General features: G+C 35.7%; 4 protein-coding genes across 10 annotated transcripts; 1 reads left to right on the top strand and 3 right to left on the bottom strand.

Annotated features, from left to right (window-relative positions):
• Nucleotides 1-780: 780 nt before the first annotated feature.
• Nucleotides 781-8,615, bottom strand: myl6 (myosin, light chain 6, alkali, smooth muscle and non-muscle). 6 transcript variants are annotated; one of them, XM_081379938.1, is made up of 7 exons: nucleotides 7,804-8,615; nucleotides 7,485-7,512; nucleotides 5,704-5,847; nucleotides 5,056-5,229; nucleotides 4,131-4,208; nucleotides 4,001-4,036; nucleotides 1,072-1,471 (listed from the first exon to the last, which is right to left on the bottom strand). In XM_081379938.1, the coding sequence occupies exons 1-6, from the start codon at nucleotides 7,804-7,806 to the stop codon at nucleotides 4,008-4,010; spliced, it is 456 nt and encodes a 151-aa protein (XP_081236064.1). In that variant the 5' UTR covers nucleotides 7,807-8,615; the 3' UTR covers nucleotides 1,072-1,471; nucleotides 4,001-4,007. The 6 variants fall into 6 exon arrangements, with proteins under 6 accessions (XP_081236063.1, XP_081236066.1, XP_081236064.1 ...); XM_081379937.1 differs by lacking the exon at nucleotides 4,001-4,036 and having other exon boundaries at nucleotides 781-1,471; nucleotides 7,804-7,925; XM_081379939.1 differs by lacking the exons at nucleotides 7,485-7,512; nucleotides 7,804-8,615 and adding an exon at nucleotides 6,755-7,179.
• A 537-nt stretch (nucleotides 8,616-9,152) lies between these two features.
• tsfm (Ts translation elongation factor, mitochondrial) lies at nucleotides 9,153-12,328 on the bottom strand. Of its 2 annotated transcripts, XM_081379917.1 has the most exons (7): nucleotides 12,160-12,284; nucleotides 11,766-11,918; nucleotides 11,291-11,419; nucleotides 11,074-11,190; nucleotides 10,904-10,985; nucleotides 10,201-10,400; nucleotides 9,832-10,122 (listed from the first exon to the last, which is right to left on the bottom strand). In XM_081379917.1, exons 1-7 carry the CDS (start codon nucleotides 12,205-12,207, stop codon nucleotides 10,009-10,011), a joined length of 843 nt encoding a protein of 280 aa, XP_081236043.1. In that variant the 5' UTR covers nucleotides 12,208-12,284; the 3' UTR covers nucleotides 9,832-10,008. The 2 variants fall into 2 exon arrangements, with proteins under 2 accessions (XP_081236042.1, XP_081236043.1); XM_081379916.1 differs by having other exon boundaries at nucleotides 9,153-10,400; nucleotides 12,160-12,328.
• A 775-nt stretch (nucleotides 12,329-13,103) lies between these two features.
• endou (endonuclease, polyU-specific) lies at nucleotides 13,104-17,598 on the top strand (the record flags this gene model as incomplete). Its single annotated transcript, XM_081379725.1, has 7 exons — nucleotides 13,104-13,155; nucleotides 15,238-15,394; nucleotides 15,469-15,668; nucleotides 16,403-16,516; nucleotides 16,596-16,702; nucleotides 16,821-16,963; nucleotides 17,383-17,598. 7 exons carry the CDS (start codon nucleotides 13,104-13,106, stop codon nucleotides 17,495-17,497), a joined length of 888 nt encoding a protein of 295 aa, XP_081235851.1. The 3' UTR covers nucleotides 17,498-17,598.
• sumf1 (sulfatase modifying factor 1) lies at nucleotides 17,541-23,010 on the bottom strand. Its single transcript, XM_081379911.1, has 9 exons — nucleotides 22,513-23,010; nucleotides 21,558-21,731; nucleotides 21,105-21,179; nucleotides 20,565-20,647; nucleotides 20,282-20,404; nucleotides 20,082-20,196; nucleotides 19,100-19,213; nucleotides 18,940-18,999; nucleotides 17,541-18,057 (listed from the first exon to the last, which is right to left on the bottom strand). The coding sequence occupies exons 1-9, from the start codon at nucleotides 22,771-22,773 to the stop codon at nucleotides 17,956-17,958; spliced, it is 1,107 nt and encodes a 368-aa protein (XP_081236037.1). The 5' UTR covers nucleotides 22,774-23,010; the 3' UTR covers nucleotides 17,541-17,955.
• Nucleotides 23,011-23,373: the final 363 nt, after the last annotated feature.

Raw genomic sequence — 23,373 nt, 5'->3', positions numbered from 1 at the left:
GTTTAACATTTATCATACTACAAAGTATATTACAGATGTACAAAAAGAAGCTCTCAGGTCTATCTTGAATGTGCCAGATTTGAACTTGGAAAAAAAAACTATGGCAGAAATCAAGATTGGGGTAAAAAGAAATTTGAGTTACTAATTTGAAGTAACTCAGGTATTTTATTGTAAATTTAGAAAGTAATGCATTACTTTACTAGTTACTTGGAAAAGTAATCAGATTACATAACTCGTGTTACTTGTTACACTATTACAATAACTATTCCGTTTTAATAATTATTTGAATTCTATGAGAATAGGGAAGTCCATAACGATAACAACACAGGGGAACAATATCATTGGAATCACTCTCAGAATGTTTTTTCTCAGCTGACGAGCGTTAAAAAAAATTAGTCAATCAGAATCCACTTGAGCATTTAAAACAGCAGATGACATAACTGATGGGTCAATACTCACATAGAATTAGAACAATTATTAAAACTTTACAGTTATAATTATCATCCTTGGTGTGAACAGGCCTTATAATGATAATAATGACATGAATTTAAAAAATAACAATATGCACAGATACATTATCTATGATAAACACTGCAATAGTCGAGTCAATAGTTCTTATAAAAAATAAGAATGTAAATGCTGATTTCATGTTGACTTTAATTGAATGTGAAAACGGAATGTGATCGCACAACAGCCAATCAGAAGTTTCTTTCCGTTTACACGTTCCCTCATACTCGTAACACACTGCAGCTGAAAAACACACAGTGTTTGAGTGTTATTATGCATGTCATAAAAGGTTTTGTTTATTAAGTCAACTTATCTCTTAAGGTAAACACAGGACCACTAAAATATGTAGGCAACGTTATGTTCTCAGCCAGCACATTCAAACCCCTTCACATGCTCCTAATTTGGTATTGTCTTTTATCATGTTTATTGGGAGAGAGAAGTCTGTGTTACTAAATATCTTTACTAAAATGGAGTGGTTGGTGCAACAATGCCCTACAAGGCAACCCACACATACACCCCCGCTCACAACTCTGACATGAGAAATCAACAAAACCAAAGATTTTTCTGAATATTTATTATGATGAACATTAAGGAGGGATGTCAAATGACTTACAAACATTTAGATAACAGGTTAATTAAAAAAAACTGCAATAAGAGCCTATCAAAATGTCCCTCACAGTTTAAGACAAACAGAGGCTGATTACAATGACCTGTGGAAAGAATGCAATGGCTGAATGGAAGGTATTCAAGCAAACCTATGAACATCAATGACAGTTTTTGGAATGAAATGAGCCATAATCCTCCAGAAACATGATAAAAGGCACTTAAGGAAAAAATAAAGAACAAATAATTAAAAAAGCTAATAAGGAAATGAAGAAATCACATAAATGGGGGGGCCTGACTGACAAAAATAAAATAAAAATGTTTGAAATTCTTCAACCGCTCATGACCATCCTTACGAGTTCTGTAGAAGAGAGAAAAAAGAAGAAGAAATATGAGGCAGGGATCCAACAAAATTCAACCCACTAGATCAGCAAATGTTGCCATGGACACCACACATGAAGTTCTAGATACTTCTAGACCCATAAACAATCAAAGATCGCACAGTATGTGTAGTTCAGTGACTGGCAGTCAAACTACATTTCCCAGCAACAACTAGGGGTGAAATGCAGAAGCCCCAGGATGATTTGACAGAAAGGGGAGGAAGAGAGATTGTCCAGGCCTAAACGAAATTAGAATGGGTTAGCATACCTTATAAAGGCATAAATAGATCAGATAAATACACAAGTATAGAAGAGAGAAAGAGAGCAGGAACAACATTGTGACAGGACTGGATACTAGAACTACAACACATCTCCTTACAAAGCTTCCTACAGTAACAGCAGATGTTCATACCAGAAAGCAGGAGATTCTATAAAGGACCCATCCGAATCCACTACCCTGGCACCGTTTTAGCCTTGAAATATGATGCCGATAGTCATTTTTCTATCACAATACCATAAGCTTCTATATACTGTTTGTCTGCGTACACACTGCAGAGATTTAAAGGGATAGTTCACTTCGAAATAAAATTTTGGTATGTTTTAGCTTACCTCAAGGGCATCCAAGATGTAGGTGTCTTTTTTTCCGCAGTAGTTTCAATTTTGATATTTTTAGGTCAAACCGTTTTTGTCTGTCAGTCATATAATGCAGGTCTATGGTCACTGTCTCAAAGAGCATGCACAGAGTCCAAATTAAAACAATTCCCCATCGTCCAAATTAAACAATTCCCCATCGTAAGTACACATTGATGGCCTAAGACACGAAACGAGTGGTTTGTGTGAGATAACGAACAGTATTTATATCGTTTTTACCTCTAATAACACAGCCACGTCCAAGTGATCTGAAGGCGCGGGCGCTTCCTATTGTGTGACGTGTGCGCAGACTGGTGCATAGATATATACACACTAGATGTCGCCTCATTCCAATGAACTGCCGTAGACAAGGCGGAATCTATTGTATATATCTATGCACCAGTCTGCGCACACGTCACACAATAGGAAGCGCCCGCGCCTTCAGATCACTTGGACGTGGCTGTGTTGTTAGAGGTAAAAACAATATAAATACTGTTCGTTTTCTCACACAAACCGCTCGTTTCGTGTCTTAGGCCATCAATGTGTACTTACGATGGGGAATTGTTTAATTTGGACGATGGGGAATTGTTTTAATTTGGACTCTGTGCATGCTCTTTGAGACAGTGACCATAGACCTGCATAATATGACTGACAGACAAGAACGGTTTGACCTAAAAATATCAAAATTGAAACTACTGCAGAAAAAAAGACACCTACATCTTAGATGCCCTTGAGGTAAGCTAAAACATACCAAAATTTAATTTCAAAGTGAACTATCCATTTAAGAGTGACAATCACATTTAAAAACAGTTATCACTTATGTACACTACTGGTCAAAATGTTTGAAATAATTATTTATTTCAGATTTATTGCTTTTGAAATAAGTACAGTAAAACAGTAATATTGTGAAATAATATTACAATTTAAAAGAGCTGTTTTCGATTGTAATATATTTTCACATGTAATTTATTCCTGCGATGGCGAAGCTATATTTTCAGCATCAGTGTCACATGATCCTTCAGAAATCAATCTAATATGCTGTTTTGATGCTCAAGAAATATTTTATATTGTCATCAATGTTCATCAAAACTGCTGTTATGCTGCTTCATATTTTTGTGGAAACTGTGATACACTACTATTCAAAAGTTTGGGGTAAGGTTTAAATTAAAAAAGATAAAGAAAACAAATAAATGCTTTTATTCAGCAAGAAAGCATTAATTTGGTCAAAATGACATTTATAATGTTACAAAAGATTTCTATTTCAAATAAAAGCGGTTATTTTGAACTTTCTGTTGATCAAAGAACACCACATCAGCATATTATAATGATTTCTGAAGGATCATGTGACGCTGAAGACTGGAGTAATGATGCTGAAAATTCAGCTTTGAATGATCACAGGAATAAATCACATCTCAAAAAAATATTACATTAGAAAACAGTTCTTTTATATTGTAATAATATTTCACAATATTACTATTGTTTTTACTGTAGTTTTGATCAAATAAATGCAGCCTTGGAGAGCATTCTTCATCGAATACATTAAAAATCTTAATTATTCCACTGAAAAAGACCAGCTAGCTGCAGTTTGTATGTGGCCTATTAGAAGTAGTGCAAGCAAATGGGTTTAGAATATACAATATTAAAGTTGGAACACAGCATTTCCGAATAAAGGGGAATGGCTGGTTTGGGGGAGATGGGCATAAGAGTGACCAGCAAACTCTGTTAGCACAAAGCATCACCATGGCAACAGTGGGAGTCAGGAGACGCCTACATTATGCACATGCAGAAATGCTACATGCTAGGCTAAAGCCAGGGGGCGCAGCAGAGAGGGAGCTGTAGGAGAGAAGAATGAGTAAAAACAAACTGAGGACCATTCGTACCCTCTCCTCAACCAGCCATAATGTGGCGCACCAATGCTGTCAGAAGGAAAAGCAAATGGATTAAACATTGACACTTACACTAGTCTTGATGTTCAGAGAACAAAAAAAGACCCATTTGTGATTGTTGTACCTTCATAATTGATGCAGCCATTAGCGTCCTCGTGTCCTGCCAAGAGCGTCTCCACTTCCTCCTCTGTCATCTTCTCACCTATCATAAAACACGGGCAAGAAGATGCATCAAATTCTCCTCAAAAATATATTTCAACCTGTTTTACACAATGTCATTCTGTACAGCTAAGGTTCTTCTAGTGCTTTGTTGGCGTTGGTCAATCTGTTTGATTGAGAGGACTGATATTATATCCAACAAAAATCAATTCAATACAAATCGGATTTTATGATTCAAAATATCAATGTATTTTATTTAAATTTTTGTTCAAAATACTCTACTTAAAGAGAGAACACATTCATGACAGTTTCTTAAACTTGAAATGGAATGATACGGAAATTATGATCGTGTTTTCTTTAGTATTGTGACGCATATCCAAGTGAAACGGCTTCTTGGAAAAAAAAAAAGAAAAAAAATTCTCATTTCATGATAACATTTCAAATATTTTTTTAATAATCTTTTGTTGTGCACTAAGGTAGGTAAAAGCAAAATTTCAAAAACAAATTTAAAATTAACAAAATCTGACAACAATGGCATTCAAAAATTCTTTAGAAAAAAAATTTTCAGGTAAAAAAAAAAAAGAAATCAGTCAATGAAAGACTTGTATTCCCATAACCACCTTAATGATCGCTACCAATATCTCTTATGCGTTGCATCCCGACTTGAACTCTCCCTATACCATGCACACAGTTCTTTTCAAACAATCATAAGCACTTTATATTAGTTTAGGTTTTCAAAATAAATCTCAATAGAACTCTCAGTGAACTGTTCAAAGGAGCTGAGAAAAAAAAACCTAAGACGATGAAGGAAGAAACCTTGGGAGTAATCAAAGAAAGATTATATTATACTACATTGTGATGTCATTCTAAAAGAGGCCATGACTCTTTACCCAGTGTCGTGAGGACATGTCGCAGCTCAGCGCCCATCACCGTTCCATTTCCCTCTTTGTCAAACACCCGCAGCCCCTCCACAAAGTCCTCAAAGGAACCCTGGTCCTTGTTCTTAGCGATGGCCTGCAGCATGGGCAAAAACTGCTCAAAGTCCAGCATTTTCATGTTCATATCTGAGAAAAAAGAACATTACAATCACTCTTATTTGTATTCACACCAACTTCTTAACACACTGAGAATTAAGCTAGAAAATCATCACTTAATTTAATTAGAACTGTGGAAGATAGAGACAGTCAGTGGGACTGTTGAAGTTGTCCTGATTGCATCTTAGACTGATTAAAGGAGATTAAATTGCTTTTGTCTGACAGAATAAGGAGAAGTAGCTTATTGATCAAGGGAAGTGAACTGAGAGTCATGCGGGTTTGGAACAACATGAGGGTGAGTAAATGATGACAGACTTTTCCTTTTTGAGTGAACTATCCCTTTAAAAGAGCAGGGCAGGGCTTTTAAACATTGTTATGTTTAGCCAGTAAAATTGGCATGATTCAGCTGTGCTTATACCAACGACCTTTAACAATTTCCTGTACTAAACGAAGTGCATTTTTTAACAAGTAACACAGGACAATGCAGCAAAAGAAGGGTCTGACCTTCATTACTGGGGTTTCCCAGGACTTTGAGGACCTCAGCATTGACAGGGTTCTGGCCCAGAGCACGCATCACATCCCCACACTGATTGTACATGATCTTCCCATCTCCTGTTCGGTCAAACAGGAGGAAGGCCTCCTTAAACTCTGTTAATGAGAGAAAGAGAGTGAGAAAATGCATACGCAGGTCATGCAGAAAATTATGTGTAGTTATCTGGACTGAAAAAAGAAAATGATAATGGGTCGGTTTCACAGACATTGAAAGCTAGTTCCTGACTAAGATGCATGTTTGAGCTGTTCTAACTGGAAGCAACTTGCATTGACATATCTTTAGATATGTCAGTGCCATTCTTTTGTCTCAAGATACACACCAGTAATGTTTTTTTATAATGCACGTTTATAAAAGCAACTTAAATGTCCTAATTAAACTAAGGCCTAATCCTGGTTTAATCCAAGCCCTGTCTGTGAAACCAGGCCTATAAGCAAATTCTGATCTAAAATGATTATGCTTCTAGTTCTTGCTTGAGGATTTGAGATTACTATCATAATGCTTGGTAGAGCAGCTTACAGGAATGCGACACTTCCCAGGCCGGCCTGAGTCAAACTTCACATACACTCACTGTGATTAACCATATAAGGGCAGAAGAGAGATCGCAGCACTACATCAACAGGAATATTAGTTGTGTCCAAAATGACACACTATACACTTTACACTGACACTATGCACTATGTACTTTACAGTCTAATGTGTGAGTTTTTTAATAAACAAGGTAGAATACATAATGGACCAACACAAGAATTAGAAATGTGTTAAAGCGACTAAAGATTTCAATTACAGTGACATAAGAACGGTTTTGAATCTCTTCATTGATTTAGGCTATTGTTGTCTGTTTTTCTATAGCTTGATAAAATTCATGCTCAGCATAAAATGTCTTTTTTTTAGCATTAGCATTTTTTTTTTTGCTAATAAGTAAATAAAGACAGCTGTTTCAAAGTTTTACTTTTCAATTATCTTTACTAAATTACCAAATAGAACTGTATAGAATTAATTTACCATCATCCATTCATCTTCCTTTACTTTTTGAGTGCAAAGCCCATATATCCAATTGAATCAACAACTGATGCATCGAAGTCCCAGCAGTATAATTTTTCAATAATCCGTTGATTAAATGATGATTAAATAACTCACTCTTAACACAAAGACTCTTCAACGGGTCAGTGGATGAATCTTTTCAGCGACCTGATTCAAAAGATTCGAATCACTGATATGAATCAAATCCGCAGCACTCGCCCGTGATCACTAAACGTTTAACTTGGAGCTTTGTGCTGCAACTACGACCTATTAAAAAAACATAACTCACGATATTACTCCATCTCAGCTCGCTAAAATTCACTAGATGACATTATCGTTATTTTCTTGAATTCACACCCAATCCATTTTGATGTTGTTCATACGTAGCGTCTCTAGCTACACATTCCACAGCAGCAGCTTCCGGTGCTTCAAAAGCGCCGCATCTGAAAGCTGTCTGTACTGTAACCTCAGCAATTTAACATCAGAAATTGATATATAAAAGAAACCTCAGGTCGAATTTTTCGGTGTTACATTGGACATTAGGTACACAATAGTGTGTAAGCATTGCCTGCACATCTGTCAGACTCAGCCAGAGTAAGCTGATGTGCAGGCCTACGTTTATTTTGCATTCATCGGCAACACAAAAGCAACTATATAACCTCGACGAATTCATAATCACAATATATTCAAGTAGTAAACATTTATTACTCACCACAAATCTGGTCCTCTGAGAAGTCAGACTGTCCATGCCAGGATGAGGATGGCAATAGAGAAGATCAGCATTAAAACCGAAGATGCATTGGTTTGATCTTACAATAAAGGATATTGAGATCCTCCCTCAAAAAATACAAAACACTCAGAGCAAACCAAGACACATGTGATAATTAAATGTGTTGGCCTGATTGCAGAGCTTGGCGGTTTAAAAAACCTTCAACATTCTGTTTAACGGTCACCTACCGACTGTGTGACTAATAGGCGTTACCTGCATTATTGTGAGAATGAGAGATGACTGGCTGTGATAATGGACTTACCATGACTGCAGTGGTTGAGGATGGAGCGAGGGAGCGTCAGTATGAGCGCTGTGTGAATTACAGTATGGGCGAACACACTTTGTGACACCGCTATATTCACGATGATGTCATGTCAACTCGATTCAAGCTGAATTGGCCAATCAAATAGTGCGGGCGCTGGTTTCCCTCTACTGTCATTACCGACAAGTCAGTATTATATGCGCAGCAGAAAACCTTGAATACCGTAATGCTGTTGGTGTTTCCCAAATGGGGGTTCGCGAGGGAACTGTATGAGTTGATGAAAATCTAATTTCATTTCATTAAATCGAATGTAAAGTTAAAATAAATAAATAAACGGGTCTGAATTGAAATAAAACCGAAGTCGCGATATAGGTAAGTCAGCGCGGACGCGCGGTTATTACATCGAAAGCTGCAATTTAAGGTCCTTGCACTGTGCAATAAGAAAAAACGCATACGAAAATTTCGGACTCGGTGTGCAAATTTTCGAATGCGTTTTTTCGTATTTGTCATTCGGTGACTCTGAATTGTCAAAACACCTCTCAAAATCTATGCTCAAAATGCTTGACGGATAAATAAAAAAATCGAAAATCGAACCCGATCCGAATTTTTGTGACATACGAAACTTAAGCTTCGGACTTAAGTTTAAGAGGCAGTAAAAATGGTCAATTATTATTTTTATGGAATATTGCAGTATTTATTATAAATTATTTATTTGCGCGCATCATTTTCAAAATTTAAAATTAGAATTTGTCCATGTAATCTTTAATCAAAATTACTTTCCCTCCTTCTTGCAGCAACATCTCTTCTCTTATGATGTGTTTACTGACGTGCTGTCTATCCCTGCATTTCTTCTTGTTCGAGAAGCCATTTCCTTTCTTACGTCATAACAGGGAAGAAAAGACTATGGCAACTTAAGTGTCATACATATTAGTATTGTAACTTTTACTGTAAAATAAATAAAATATTTCTTTATTTACAGTAAAATTGTGATTTACAAAAGTAATATATTTTATCTTCATTTTTCAAAATTAGAGTTAAAACTAACAATAAAAATAATAACAATTATTATTATTCTGCCTATTATTGTTATACTTATTCAATTTGGAACACCAGTGTGACTATAAACCAACATCAGAAAACCTGAAAATGTGCATGTCAGCTCATTACTGAAATATTAACTGATGTTCTGTCAGCTACATTTCTCTCAGACAACATCATGTGAAAATCATCTTAAGAAAACATTTATGTACACATTGCTACTGTCAAGAAGGCTATGCACATATATAAATGTCTTCCACATTTTCTTTAAACTTATCACACTATATTTTTTATTTTTCCTTTCAATTTTTAATCACTGCATAATTAGTATGTTAGAGCTTGGTTGTGTATTGAGTAGTGTTTCAGGACTATGTGGTGGTTATGATTTGGTAGCCAGCTTGTAGAAGCCTTCAACTTTTCAGAACTTAGTTTGCTACGTACAAACAGTTATTCTAGCATATTAGACGCTGGATCTGGAAGAAAATTGTACTTCACTGCTAAAGGGTATACCAAAATGGATATGGTCTCTAGTTTGTAGCAAGGTGACCCAGGTAAAGATCTAAGGCCTGGTTTCACAGACAGGGTTAAGAGTAAGCCAGGATTTGGCATAGTTCAATTAAGGCATTTAAAACGTGCCAAAGAAAAAACATTACTGGAGTGCATCTTGAGACAAAACAATGGCACTGATATTTTTTTAACCTGTCTGTGAAAGCGGGGGTAAAATTATGAAATATTTGCATTTTTATTGCACTCCATTAGATGGCACTAAAGATTCAGTTAGGATGGATAATAGCACATGGGAATGAAGGAGCAATCCTGGCGAAATAAACTCTTCAGTAAGTGGCAGTAAAGCACTTGATTAATTTACACAATCATTGCACATAACTAACTACACAGACACCTGCCCAAGTCAGTTGCTAAATTAACTAGGTGCTCATACTATAAAATTTTGAATTTAGTCAAATAAAAAGCTATGACATCAGAATTTTTAGATTGTAAAATGTTTATTTTTTTGTGGTGGCACAGGACCAGCAGTTGTTTAGATTCATGAGAACTAAGTTCATTGAACGAAGTTGATAAAACATACATTTTATCGAAGTTGATCCTTACAGGAAATATAATTCATATTTTTACAAGTCATTTATTTTCTCATTCAAATGGCTGTGCTCACTCCTCCTGACTGGTGCTCTCTCCACATTTGAAACGTATGAAGTCTAGCACACGTGCATCCTGTGAAGTCAGGTACTGTCCCACTGTGTATTTGGGATCTGGGAGGAAGGTCTGGGGCAAAAGTCTTGTCTCAGAATCACCACATGGTATATCGTCCATGTTGCCAAGAGAAACAGGTGCTTCACCTACTATATGTTGCCCCAGCTTCCTTCCCAGAGTGTCCGTCCCTTCCTTAGGTCCACCTTGAAACACAACTAGCGATCCATAGCGCCCCATATCAATGCCAACCTGCCCAGGAACCACTCCATGAATGTATGAGCCAATGTGCCAATCAGAGGGCACGACAAGTGATACGGCTCGCCGCATGCCAATGTTCTCACCTAAACGCCCTGAAGGGGGAAAAAAGATTATTATTTTAATGCTTGTATTTAATTATTAGGAGGTGAAAGGTAACAGGGTGTGTTGAAAAGCTTCACATGATGTTTAAATCATTTAAACATTTTGTAAATATGTAATTTCCTGCACTGTACAGATAAATACACTACCATTTAAAAGTTTGGAATCAGTATGATTATTAAAAATGGTATTAAAAAGTCTCCTATGCTGCATTTATTTGATCAAAAATCCAGCAGAAATGGTTATATTGTGAAATAATATTACATATTTTTATTTATTTATATTTTAACATATTCTAAAATATTCCTGTGATGGCAAAGTTGAATTTTCAGCATCATTACTCCAGTCTTCAGTGTCACATGATCCTTCAGAAATCATTTTAATATGCTAATTTGGTGCTCAAGAAACATTTATTATTATTAGTAAGAAATCACAGATAAACCTGGTTTTCGAAGGTTATGCTGAAATGAATCTAATGTAAAAGGTTTATTCTCACCTATAGTCAATGCCACCTGATCTGCCAGTGATGGTCCCTCAGGAATGTGGAGCTTAGAAATGTCCTCAGATGACAGCTCGCTCTGAATCAGAGAACAGATCAGCATTGAGAGATTGCAGAAGGTGTGGAAGGAATGCACATTTCTCAAACTGCAAATGAAGAGCCTGTACCTTAAGATACCCTGTCTGCTTTTTGCTGCAGAGATGAGCCATTATTGATGAAGCAACATCCTTCACCAACTGCTGAAATTTCTCATTTCTCGCCACAAAATCTGTCTCACAGTTCACCTGAACATAAAACATTAGTGAACATTAGTTCCTTCACACACCACATAATTTTTGAGATGAAATTTCACATTGTGTGGTAAGATTGGCATGTTAAGTCTACCTCAACCATGACAGCTGCATTATCACCCTTAATGACACCAATCAGCCCCTCCCTGGCTTTCCGACCTTCCAGTTTGCTTGCTTTGCTCCAGCCCTCTTTTTGTGCTTGTTCATGCAGCCAGCTTTCTGCCTGCAAACATCACATTTTAAGTCATAGTTAGTTCACATCCCTTACCATGTAAAACTTCTGACTGCACACCCTGTGAAACAGAATAATGCACACCCTTAAGACGACAATAACTACAAGGATGTGTTTGTGTGCTTGACAAATCAAATGACCGTTGCATTCCATTTCAAGAATAAAAATGATACAGTGAGTTTAAAATTGATGTTTGAGTAATCAAAATAGTACAGTTATTTAAAAATCACCCTCATATTTACTTCAGAGAATATTCTGGGTTCAACACAAGTTAAACGTGCAAACAAACAACTGCATAGACAGACAGACAGATAGATAGATAGACATTGGATAGCACCTGTGTAATGTCATTGTTGAATTTCTCCAGTGCCTTTTTGCAGTTGATGAAGGTGTAGCCCGTAGATTTGCGTAATTTCAGGAGAAGTGTTTTCTCCGCTGCTAAACTCGGACAGCTGGTGTAGAGAGACTGGACATGCTGTGTGAGACATCCCTATGAATAATATATTGTTAATACGACACGTGATTAAATGATGCTTCGGGACATTACACAGCCCAATGGAAACCGTTTAGCAAATACTGTCATGAATTATTTAAAATACAAGATTTACACAAAATGACGTTTTTTTTTAAATCAAACTAGACTAGCATGAAAATATTATAACTTCTAAAGCATCTAGTCAAAGGCATTAAAAGGTTAGAATGCTCAATACGGGAAATGAGTCAAAGCCCACCTTGACTACTTCAGTCCTGACAGATCGAAACAAAGAATATAAAGCCATTTCTATTTCTTCATCAAGTAGCACAGGCTTCCTTACATCAGTAACTGGGATGTCATTGAAGCACGCTTTCTACAGAGAGAGAGAAAGGTCATGTAAAAGAGAATTCAGGCTCACATGTAGCGCCATCTCCTGCACAGGAGTTTAAGCTGCACCTACAGCTGAGTAAAAACTATGTTATTAATGGGCAATGATAATGTGTTAATGTGGTATTGATTTGTAATAACTGTATATTTGTTTGTAAAATATATTATTATTATTATTCGGAAACAATCATAATGTGATCATATATATATATATATATATATATATATATATATACGATCACATTAGGATTATGGATATAAATGTATAAATAAAAGCTGAAAAATTGAAAGCAAGAACACAAGAAGGCAAGATGAAAACCTGTAAAAAAAAAATTGCCGTGTGAATGGAACCACCTGGTCTTGCTGACTGTTTGCCCACTCATCAGTTCATGGAAACATATTATGGAACATGTTCTTGCCAAATGGAGGCAAACATGATTTCAAGAAAGAATAGCGAAATTGTATTAAATGCTAAAGTTTATTCATAATTTCCTGGAACCTGACAACAACTAACACCTCTGTTGTTCTCATAGATTTTAGACCAACAACAGGCTGAAACAACAGGAACAGAGATTCATTTATTTTATTTATTTATATGATTTATTATAACATATTAAATATTTTTTTATCATCTCACCACTCTAATATTACCTTTTTGCTCATATAGCAAATTTTTGGAACTGGTCCTATCGTATCGCAATAGAGTTTTGGATCATGGGAGGAGTTTCTAAGGATTTATTTATCTGAGATGGTATAAAAACCAAATTGGGTCTTAATCTGCAGTTCGTGCAACTGGATCGCCAAACGCCTATGATGAAGGTCATCGTCATCCTCTTTCTCACCCTGATTTCTCAGGGCTGCAGTGGTAAGTTCATAACAAACTACAATTTCCATCCTGATTGTACATTCATAAGTTACTAAACTAAGCATGTTCATGTGTCTTTTGTTCTTTTATAGCATAGCAATTATCCCAATGCAAATACAGTTTCCCTCTCCCTCGCTCTCACATGGTTTTGAGGAATGTTTTTACATTTTTGTAATTAAAGAAAGAGTTGTTAAGATTCAAGAGTCAAAAAAGTCTCTCTCTCTCTCTCTCTCTCTCTCTCTCTCTCTCTCTCTCAGATTCTCTGGAATTCTGTAAGTGTGATACTGAATTTTACACTGACTTTTTCTCTTGTGCCTTATGTCTAATTTTGACATAACTGAGTTAATTTCACAAGCTCTAATAGCTAGCCTATAAATAGGTTAATGAAAAAATTTGCCTAGATGTCTTTGTCCACATAAAATATAACTCAAAATAGTCTGGTTAAATGTTTAATAGCATGTGAAATATATGTGGAGAGCCCTATACAATTTCTTAAACGACTGCCTGCGATGAATATAACAAGCAAGTAAATTATTATACAGTACATATTTGATGTTAAAGGGTCAACAAAATTAAAACAAATAGGTTTGATATAGTATAAACGACTGTACACAATAGTTGCCGTTGTTAAACCTGTAAAGCTAAATATGTTCAATTAGACAAAAGGCACAAACGAATTACAAATCAGACGAATCACACACACTGATGAATCACTCAAAAGTAATTCTGAACAAACACAAACAGCTTTTATCTCTTACATAAAATGTTCAAGGTCTGTTGAGTCACGTGCATTGCAAATCAGCTTTTTTTTAACAGGCACAAAAATAGGAGCTATGAAAGATTTAGTTCTAAATATTAGGGGTTTATCTGTGATAAGAAACTCCTTGTAACCATGAGTCCTGTTTTTTTTGGATGCCAAAAGTGGCATGGAACTCAGCTGTGTCAACTGCTATAGTTTCACACACTTAGTTCATCTCAGCATTCATTTCAAAATACTAAACACCACTGCCGTAAAAGTCACAATATATTGTGCAATGATTCATAGTTTCACTTTGGTTATTTGTAACAGAAAGCAATTACAATTATATAAACAAAATTATGATTTGTTTATTTATTGTCATAAAACAAGTCTACAAATCCTAGAAGACAAATCTCATATTAGTTCAATTCTAATTCAAAAATCTGCACTACACACAATGCACTTTGCAATAAGGTCTCATTTGTTAATGTATTAACTACCATGAACTAACAATGAGCAATACATTGTATTAATCTTTGTTAATAAAAATCCAGCTGTTCATTGATAGTTCATGGTCTGGGTGAATACTCGATTCTGATTGGCTGCAAGGTGTCCATTAAAAAGTGATAGAGGACACCTAGTAAAACCGTCAGGCGTAACCAAGGAAACCAAGTTATTGTTTGTAAAAACTTTAGATTTCGATTGTAAAACTAATTAAAATATAAACTAATGTTTTAAAAATGTGTTATTTGGCAAGTGACCATGGTATAAGCGGGTTTGCCCTTCGAGGTGTCCATTGTCAGGTATTAATGGCCTTCGACTCCGCTGCGCGTCGGACGGTTCACGCCTCGCCGTCGTCCATTAATACCTGATAATGGACACCTCGTCGGGCATTAACCCTTACTTAACATACAACATTTGATTTTAATAATGTATTATTTAGTACATGTTGAAATTAACATGAACTATGATTAATAAATGCTCATGTTCACTAACCTAATTGTTAAGTGTTACCCACACATTTGTGATACACACATATAACAACAAACAATATAATAAACTAAAATCCAGTTAGATTTAAAGTGAACACTAAACATGTTCAGACTTTTGAGTGATGATTCTTTTAACACTGTTTTGTTGACTACAAGACAACATAGAAATCGAATGGCGCATGTCAACAAAAAACAACAACCATAATTGCAGTGATTGTTTGGTTAATTTATTTGCAGTAATTATTAATTCTTCCCTTAATTCTTTCAGTTTCCTCAGGCTTTGTCAGACTTTTCTTTGCTACTCGGGTAGCCTACTAACACTTTTTTTGTGTTTCCATTTCACATCCCAAGCATTAGCCAGTGTCACTGACGCTGAGATCAAGTCTCTGTCTGAGACACTGTACAAGTTAGACTCTAACAGGGCCACCGCCTCAGACCTGGTTATTGATCCTCAGACACTGATCTCTTCTTCTGCAACCGGCTCTGCCAATGACCTGTCATCACGCCCGTAAGACACACATAACCACATATACACATGTGTGCATGTTATTATGTATTATAATGTACTCTTATATTCTCTAGATTGTTCAAGCAAGTTAGTAGTACTTTGCTCTCCAAGCCCACGTATAAAGCTCTCCTGAATCTACTGGACAACTATAAAAGGATGACAGGAGAAGTGGAGGATGTGCCCTCACAGGAAGTGCAGGAGCAGGACACTTTCCTCCAACAGACCATGAACACGGCCCTGGGCAAGGAGCTCTACAATTTCCTCCACTCTAAAGGTATGTGACGCCAAAACTCTTTTTGTTTTGGACCTTGTGAATTTGAGCGATCTCAGTGTGATAAAAATGCTGCAATCACAAAAATTCCAAATAGATAGTTTTGAAGGTATTTATCAAATTATATTGAATTAATATTATCCTTCAAAAGTTTGGGGTCAGACAAAAACATTTCAAACTTTTGTTCTGCAAGGATGCATTAAGTTGATCAAAAGTGACAGTAAAGACATTACTTTAATAGATTCCTACTTCAAATAATTTTTTTTTTTTATTCTTTCTATTCATCACAGTTTTCACAGAAATATTAAGCAGCACAACTGTTTTAAACACCACTCAAAATAAGAAATATTTCTCGAGCTTCAAATCAGCATATTAAAATGATTTCTGAAGGATCATGTGACACTGAAGACTCAGCTTTGCCATCACAGGAATACATTACAATTTAAAATATTAAAATAGAAAATGGTTTAAAATTTGAATAATATTTCACAATATAATTTTTTTGTATTTGTGAGCATAAGATGCTTCCTTCATAAATATAAAAAATAATATAAACTATTTGAACAGTGGTATTAATATTGTACTAATTTGACTTCTTATTTACTAGGATAAATAATAAACTGGGGTGTAAAATGTGAAAAGATTTCATCAAGCTGTAATGTAAATAATTTATGCAAGAAATTACTGATTTTGATTGTCAAATGACTATAGACATACTTTATTGTGTTATGGATCAGGTGCATACTCATCACAGAGCGAATTTATCCAGGATCTGAAGATGATGTGGTTCGGCCTTTACTCTCGATCTAGTGGCAAGCTGGACTCCAGCGGGTTTGAGCACATCTTTGTAGGTCAGTCTGCGTGTGACCACGTGATTGGCTGCCAAAATGCATTTTATATCTCTTTGGCTGACATGTAGTGTGTCAACAGGGGAAATTAAAAGTGGTAAGGTGTCTGGTTTCCACAACTGGCTGCAGTTTTATCAGAGTGAGAAACAGGGACTCCTGAATTACTACAGCCATAGTTTTGATGGCCCTGTGAGTACTTCATCAAAACAAACCAGTGCTATTACAGCATGCATTTTTAAAGTGTGGTGTGGATGTCTGCTTGTAGAAGTTTTGATTTAGTAAAAGTCAAATTTCCCCTCTCTCTCAGTGGACCACATATCCTGACGTACTGGGAATGCAGTTTAATTGGAATGGCTATTACAAAGAGGTTGGATCTGCCTTTATTGGCTGTAGTCCTGAATTTGATCTGGCTATCTACAGTCTCTGCTACATCACCCGCCCTGGGAAGAGGTGAGTTGTTGTTCTCTCTCTATTCACTTTCAGCCATTCATCAAATAAAACTCTTTTTTCTTTATATTATAAAAACATACATTCCATATATAACATATCCATCAAAATTGCTAGACTTAAGGCCCGTTCACACCAAGAAAGATAACTATAAAGATAATAACCATAACGACTATATTAGCGTCCACTGTTTAATAATAAAATAAAACTAAAATATAGAATTAAATTAAATTATAACAATTATCCATCCATCTTCTCAGCGTTGATCCCACTCATTTGCAGGGTCCACTTCACATACACTTGATTTGGCTTAGGTTTTTACGACGAGATGCCCTTCCTGACACAACTGTCATTTATAATAATTTGATTATTATTTAATTATATCCACCTTAACCATCTGAAATGCTTGACTGCTTTCTCAGGTGTTATGTAAGTTTGGGAGGACAGAGTCTGGGCATTCAGACCTACACATGGGACAACAGCAGCTATGGGAATGGAAAGAAGTACATTGGCTCCGCTTACCCCGCCACACCTTGATTCTCTGTCATCTGAACATCAGCATCAACAAACTCACAACCAACACAACTCATCTGCAATTTTAATTCTTCACTTGATTATTTGAGGTTGATGTTGGATCTAATAAAAAACATGAACAGAAAAACACCCCTCCTGTCTGTACTTTTTCTTGTCGGGATCTAATACATTACACATTCTCCCTAGCTACAACTGTCAAAACTGTACACGTCTTTTAGTCTGTTGTTAAGCAATAAATTGTAGGTCACAGAATTTTTTCTACATTTTTAATTTTGACTTCGAAATGATAATCTAAGCGTATCTTTACATTTCAATACCTTCTGCAATTATACAAAAAAGGAAGGAATAAAAGAACTGAAATAACACCAAATTGTACAAAAAATACAAATAGTTTTATTTACATAAAATTCAATATTCCTCAAGACTTCAAGCATTTGACAGTGAGAGAACTGATGATGAGGTTATGGATCAGCGTCAGAGACGCAGCGGAAGCCCAGGTTAGAGGCAGAACTGTCCGGGGTATTCTGACTACGGGCCGCACACCTGTATCTGTAGCAGTAAGACTACAGAGAGAGAAACATGTCTTTACAATCATGTATGTAAATAAAAAGCTTGTTTCAGGGTTCATACCTATTTCTACAAATACATTTCCATTACTTTTCAATGATTTTTAAGGCAAATAATTAATGACCTAATGTTCCATAAATATTAATGACCTAATGTATGTCGTTGACATACCAGTAAGACGGTTAGATAAAATACTGTGTCTGATCCTCAGAACTCCACTGTGTAGCAATGGATGAACATACATCAGTGGGAGGCAACAATGTTAAATAGGTAAATAAGCGTGTTGTTTTTACAGATGGAGGTTGTGTTTTCCACTTAGGTGGATATATGTGCAGACTAAATATGTAGAGACCAGCTTTACAATACTGTTCAAAATTTTGGGGTTCTGCTTTTATTTGCTCAAAAATACAGCAAAAACAGTTTTTCAAATAAATGTTTTCCATCTTAATGTATGATGTCAAAGCTGAGTTTTCAGCAATCAATAATCTTCACAACCCATTCTAAAATGCTGATTGGTGCTCAAGAAACATTTCTTAGTATCAATGTTGAAAACGTACGGCGTACTATTTTCATGGAAACCATGATAAAAAAAAAAAAAAATCAGGATTCTTTGATGAATAGAAAGTCAAAAAGAGCAGCATTTATTTGAAATAGAAATCTTTTGTAACATTATAAATGTCTTTACTGTCAATTTTGATCAACCGAATCAGTTTTTGCTAATCACAAGTTTTTATTTCTTAAAGAAAAAAAATCTTACTGGCCACAAACGTTTGAATGGTAGTGTACTTCCAGCAGTATTTTATAAAATATCCCAGAGCCTCAATAACCCTGAGGTTTGTTTGTCAGTCATAGAGTAGATGGCTTTGTGTATGTTTTACCTTGTGGCACATGTACGATCCTCCTTTCTTGACTCTGTCTGTCCCTGATTCTGGTCCTTTCTGTGGAAAAAATTTGTAGCATTAGTATAATGGGTTAACGTTCCCTTTTGAGTATAAAGAAAGACTTTTTAAGCTTGGATGTGTGTGCATGCTTCCTTACAGGATTATATCTCTCTTCTGTATTGTGATGTACATTCCACCAGTCTGCCGTCCACTCCCATGCGTTCCCCACCATGTCATACAGACCAAAGCCATTGGCAGGAAATGACATCACCTGTCCAAGACATCACTTAAAATGTATTTACAGTGGATATACACAAGTCTACACACCCCTGTTAAAACAGCTGTGTTTTAAAAAAGTGGGAAAAAATAATTATCATAATTTTTCACCTTTAATGTAAAAATATAGCCTATGGAATGCCACTGAAAACCACACTGACACAATTAAGAGAAACGAGATCAAAATAAATACTTAAAATAACTTAAAGTGTGCACACTCCTTTATAATTGTGTGAGGGCTACAAACAAATTGCACGGGAGGTGCCCTCTAAATTTAACAGATCTAAGAAGATCGTAGAACCATTGCCACCAATGGCCTCAATGATCAACTTGGCTCACGATGCATTTGAGAAAAGCAGCCCTGAACCCTTTTGCAAAAAAAAAGTGGGAAAATATTCCCTTGTAAAGATGATAGACTCCTATCCAAACAGACTGAGTGCTGTGATAAACTCAAATGATGCTCCAACCAAGTACTAGGTCGGGGTGTGAACCCTTATGCTGATCTTTTTTTTTTTTTTTTTTTTGTCTCTGAAATGTGTCACTTTGGTTTTCAGTGGCATTGTATAGGTTGTAATTTTTACATTAAAGGTGCAAAAGTTCTAATATGATTAATCTTTGTTTCTTTTTTACATCAAAAAATGCTGCTTTAATAGGGGTGTGTATTTTTTTTTATATCCAATGTACATGCTAAACATCTGCTTCTCTCAAATCAAATACACAAGGGTTGAGCTGTAGATCAGGATAAAGGGCTACTATAAAAATCTACAAATTGAAATAAAACAATAAAAAAAGCATTCATTTATGACAATTTACATGTATAAGTATCTTTTGTATTTTGTCAGCTAATTTATTCTTAGCGTTACCGGTGATGTATTAGCATAGCCGTCCTCTGCTGTGTTGTGTTTAGGGAAATCTCCCTGCCACAGGTTAGCATAGTGTTGCCCTTGAGGCATTAGTTTATTTCCCCATGGGTACAGCCTAACAAGAGTGATAGAGGGAGAATATGTTAAAAAATACATTCAAATTGACAAAAAGTGAGAACAAAACACAGACTCAAACGCACCTATCCTGAAGTCCCCCTCTACAGGCCAACTCCCACTCAGCTTCAGTAGGAAGTCTGCGTTTGGCCCAGTGACAGTACGCCTGTGCGTCAGCCCATGACACATGCAGAACAGGGTGATTCATCCTAGTTAAAAAACACAGAGATTATATTTAATATGATTTCCACACAGGTATATGACTTAAAAACAGATAAGCATATAATCGGTGTATACAGTATAGTTGGCGTTGCATTGCAATCATTCACTGCTTGCTCATGTGATATTGTTTACATATATTTTCTTTACCTGTGCTCTATGGTTGAATCTGGTCCTTCTGGACGTCTCCAGTCTGCACCTTTCACTGGTGACCACCAAGGAGCAGCAGCCACCTACTGACCATAAATATACATATGCAAACTGTATCACAGCCAGTTCTTGGCTATAACAAAAGTCTTTAAGACATTATTTTCCCTGACACCCCTTGAATTTATTTCAATTACATTTTACACTGAAATATATTTAGTTATTTATTAGATTTTTATATATATATATATTTTTTCAACATTAAGATTTTAGGTCTAAAATATATACATATATTTTTAGATGCTCTAATTGGTCATCACATCTGTTTTTTTTTTTCTTCAATTTTGAGTCTCTTTTGATCTTTCTTCAGATCATTTGTATTTATGTACTATAATAGTCATTAATATAATAATCCTGCAGCGTGACAATTTTTTTTATATATTACAAACATTATAAATAGAATGTATAACCAGCAGCCAGTTGGTCATTAGTACAGAAAGAAAGAAAGAAAGAAAGAAAGAAAGAAAGAAAGACGTTTCTCACCGCATGTAACAGAGTGCTCTTCACCTCCTGACTCAGCAGTCCCTCAAAAACAAAAGAGTCTCCAAAACGCTCAGCCTGTAGATATAAATAGCTGAATGAGCTAGCATGAGTATTGATTATTTGTCTTATGGCCCTGTAAATGGATATTATTTAAAACGTAATTTTCAGAAGTTAGGACATTTTGTAAAATGCTATAAAATCAACAATCCGTGATTCGTTAATTCTCTTGAACCTTTAACAAACAAAAGTACAAATAAAAATTAACCAAATTAATTGTATTTTGTAAATATAAACATTTTGATTTTGATGACTGCAACACACTCCAAAAAAGTTGGGACAGAGGCAAAATAAAAGTGAAAAGATTATAGAATATCCAAGTTAAACCACAATAAGTAGGTGAATTGGTAACACTGTAGGTGAGAGTATTGTTATTGGGTTAAAAAAAGATTGTACCTCTGTGATGTAGCCTGTCTGGTTGGTGAAGTGTTGGAACTGCTTGTTTGTGACCTCGTGCTCTTCAATGTAAAAAGGGTCCAGCCTCACTCTCCTCTGCGGTCCCTCTCCATCCTGTGGTATTCCTGGGTCATCCGTTCCCATCATAAACCAACCTCCCTGCAGAAGCACCAGCTACACACACATACACATACAACATTCAGATTGTTCTGTGGCTGTTTTGATAAACGTTTAATGCAATAGTTAATGAAAATACTTTTTTATCATCATGTCTTTTTCTCATATAACCTTATTTCCTCCATCAGAAGTTATTTAAATCAGAATGTTGTTCTTCTCAATATAATGAAAGTAAATGGTGACCAAGGCTTTCATTTGAGTCATTCCACAACAAAAGTTGTTATATGGCTATAGAAGATTTCTGTCTGGTTTCACAGAGTAAAATGCATGTTTAAGCTGTCTTAAAGGGACAGATCATCCAAAAATGAATTTTTTTTTAAATTCCTTAAATTCATACAGGTTTGGAACAACTTGAGGCTGAGTAAATGATGACAAAATTTTCATTTCTGAGTGAACTCAAAGCAACTTTGCACTGACATACCTTGAAATATGTCAGTGCCAATGTTTAGTTTTAAGATGCACACCAGTACAGTTTTTTTTAAAGGAACATTTTAAAAAGATAATTAAATATCCTAATTGAACTAAGGCCTAATCCTGGCTTAATCTAAACCCTGTCTGTGAAACCAGGCCTTAGATTATTGCATTCAAATCTATAGAACTACTTATATTTTTATTGAGCTTTTCTCTACTTTTTTTTAGATTGACATACACTGGTCCCATGCCCCCTTTATCAATTTTATTCTAAAATGAATTTTATCTCAATGATCAATTAACCTCAATGAACTTTAACGAAACAATACTTTACTTGTCTAGCCTATGATAATGATAACAAACCTACCTTAGTGAGTACATCAGGCTCTATCGTGTGCGGACTTTCATTTGCTGTTTTGGAGTATATATTTGCATCATCTTGATGTTCCAGTTTGTTTTCATAACTCACATCAACAGCAACCTCCCTGTTCAGTTCCTGACAACCACAACCCGTGCTCTGCGACTCCGAAGACTGCGGACTCTGTTCGAGCACGATGTCGCCTATATCACAACGTGCTGCCAAAATGCATAGAAATAAAACCACAGAGCTGTTCAATATTGATGCCATAACCAGTTTAAACTCTGCTCGTGTTGAATTGCACTTCCGGCTAAGCGGCTATGGTCATGTGATCAGTCAGGTGACGTGTCTTTTTGAAATGATTTAGTTCACTAGCCTGAGTTCATCTAACATTGCTAAAGCTATCTGTTTACGTTCATTTCAATGGCAATTACTGCCATTTAATGTCGTGTAACATTTGCTTTAGTAACCCAGTTCTGGTGTTGTGTTGAAATTGATGACTAGAGAAATCTGTGACTGTAGAGGTCGCTGTTCATTAGGCTAAAGTTCGTGCGAGAATGCGCCAGGCGCGCGTGCACTGGCGGGGAACAGCTTACCTAGCCTACTTCAAGAAATAATATTTTTTAATAAAAGTATGCAATGCTTGCTCTATCATTATTTTCTGTTTGCGTTTTACTTTTCTAATTAAATTCTGATTCTGTCAATTGCATCACATAAATAAAACGCTCTATTACATTTGGAGTTGTTATTATTATTATTATTATTTAGGACAGACTATCTGTAACTAGCTCGAATTCGCCCTTGTAATGTCTAAACTTTTCTGTATTTTTGAAAGCATCCTGGTCTGATTGCCCTGTGGACATATGATAT

Source organism: Scardinius erythrophthalmus, assembly GCF_964197995.2.
Source record: "Scardinius erythrophthalmus genome assembly, chromosome: 12".
Lineage (NCBI taxonomy): Eukaryota > Metazoa > Chordata > Actinopteri > Cypriniformes > Leuciscidae > Scardinius > Scardinius erythrophthalmus.
This window is presented reverse-complemented; position numbering and strand designations above follow the sequence as displayed.

What these genes read in the sequence shown, in the direction of transcription:
- myl6 (XM_081379938.1), bottom strand. An exon ending in CTCAGAGGACCAGATTTGTG is followed by an intron (nt 5,848 to 7,484) that starts GTGAGTAATAAA and finishes TCTCATTAACAG; the next exon opens with AGTTTAAGGAGGCCTTCCTC. An exon ending in ACATGTCCTCACGACACTGG is followed by an intron (nt 4,209 to 5,055) that starts GTAAAGAGTCAT and finishes GTTTTATGATAG; the next exon opens with GTGAGAAGATGACAGAGGAG.
- tsfm (XM_081379916.1), bottom strand. Translation starts at nt 12,207, where the DNA reads ATGGCTTTATATTCTTTGTTTCGATCTGTCAGGACTGAAGTAGTCAAG. An exon ending in TCAGGACTGAAGTAGTCAAG is followed by an intron (nt 11,919 to 12,159) that starts GTGGGCTTTGAC and finishes TATTATTCATAG; the next exon opens with GGATGTCTCACACAGCATGT. An exon ending in AGCAGACAGGGTATCTTAAG is followed by an intron (nt 10,986 to 11,073) that starts GTACAGGCTCTT and finishes TCTCTGATTCAG; the next exon opens with AGCGAGCTGTCATCTGAGGA.
- sumf1 (XM_081379911.1), bottom strand. Translation starts at nt 22,773, where the DNA reads ATGGCATCAATATTGAACAGCTCTGTGGTTTTATTTCTATGCATTTTG. An exon ending in AGAGCACTCTGTTACATGCG is followed by an intron (nt 20,648 to 21,104) that starts GTGAGAAACGTC and finishes TATGGTCAGTAG; the next exon opens with GTGGCTGCTGCTCCTTGGTG. An exon ending in CAGAAGAGAGATATAATCCT is followed by an intron (nt 19,000 to 19,099) that starts GTAAGGAAGCAT and finishes TTTTTTCCACAG; the next exon opens with AAAGGACCAGAATCAGGGAC.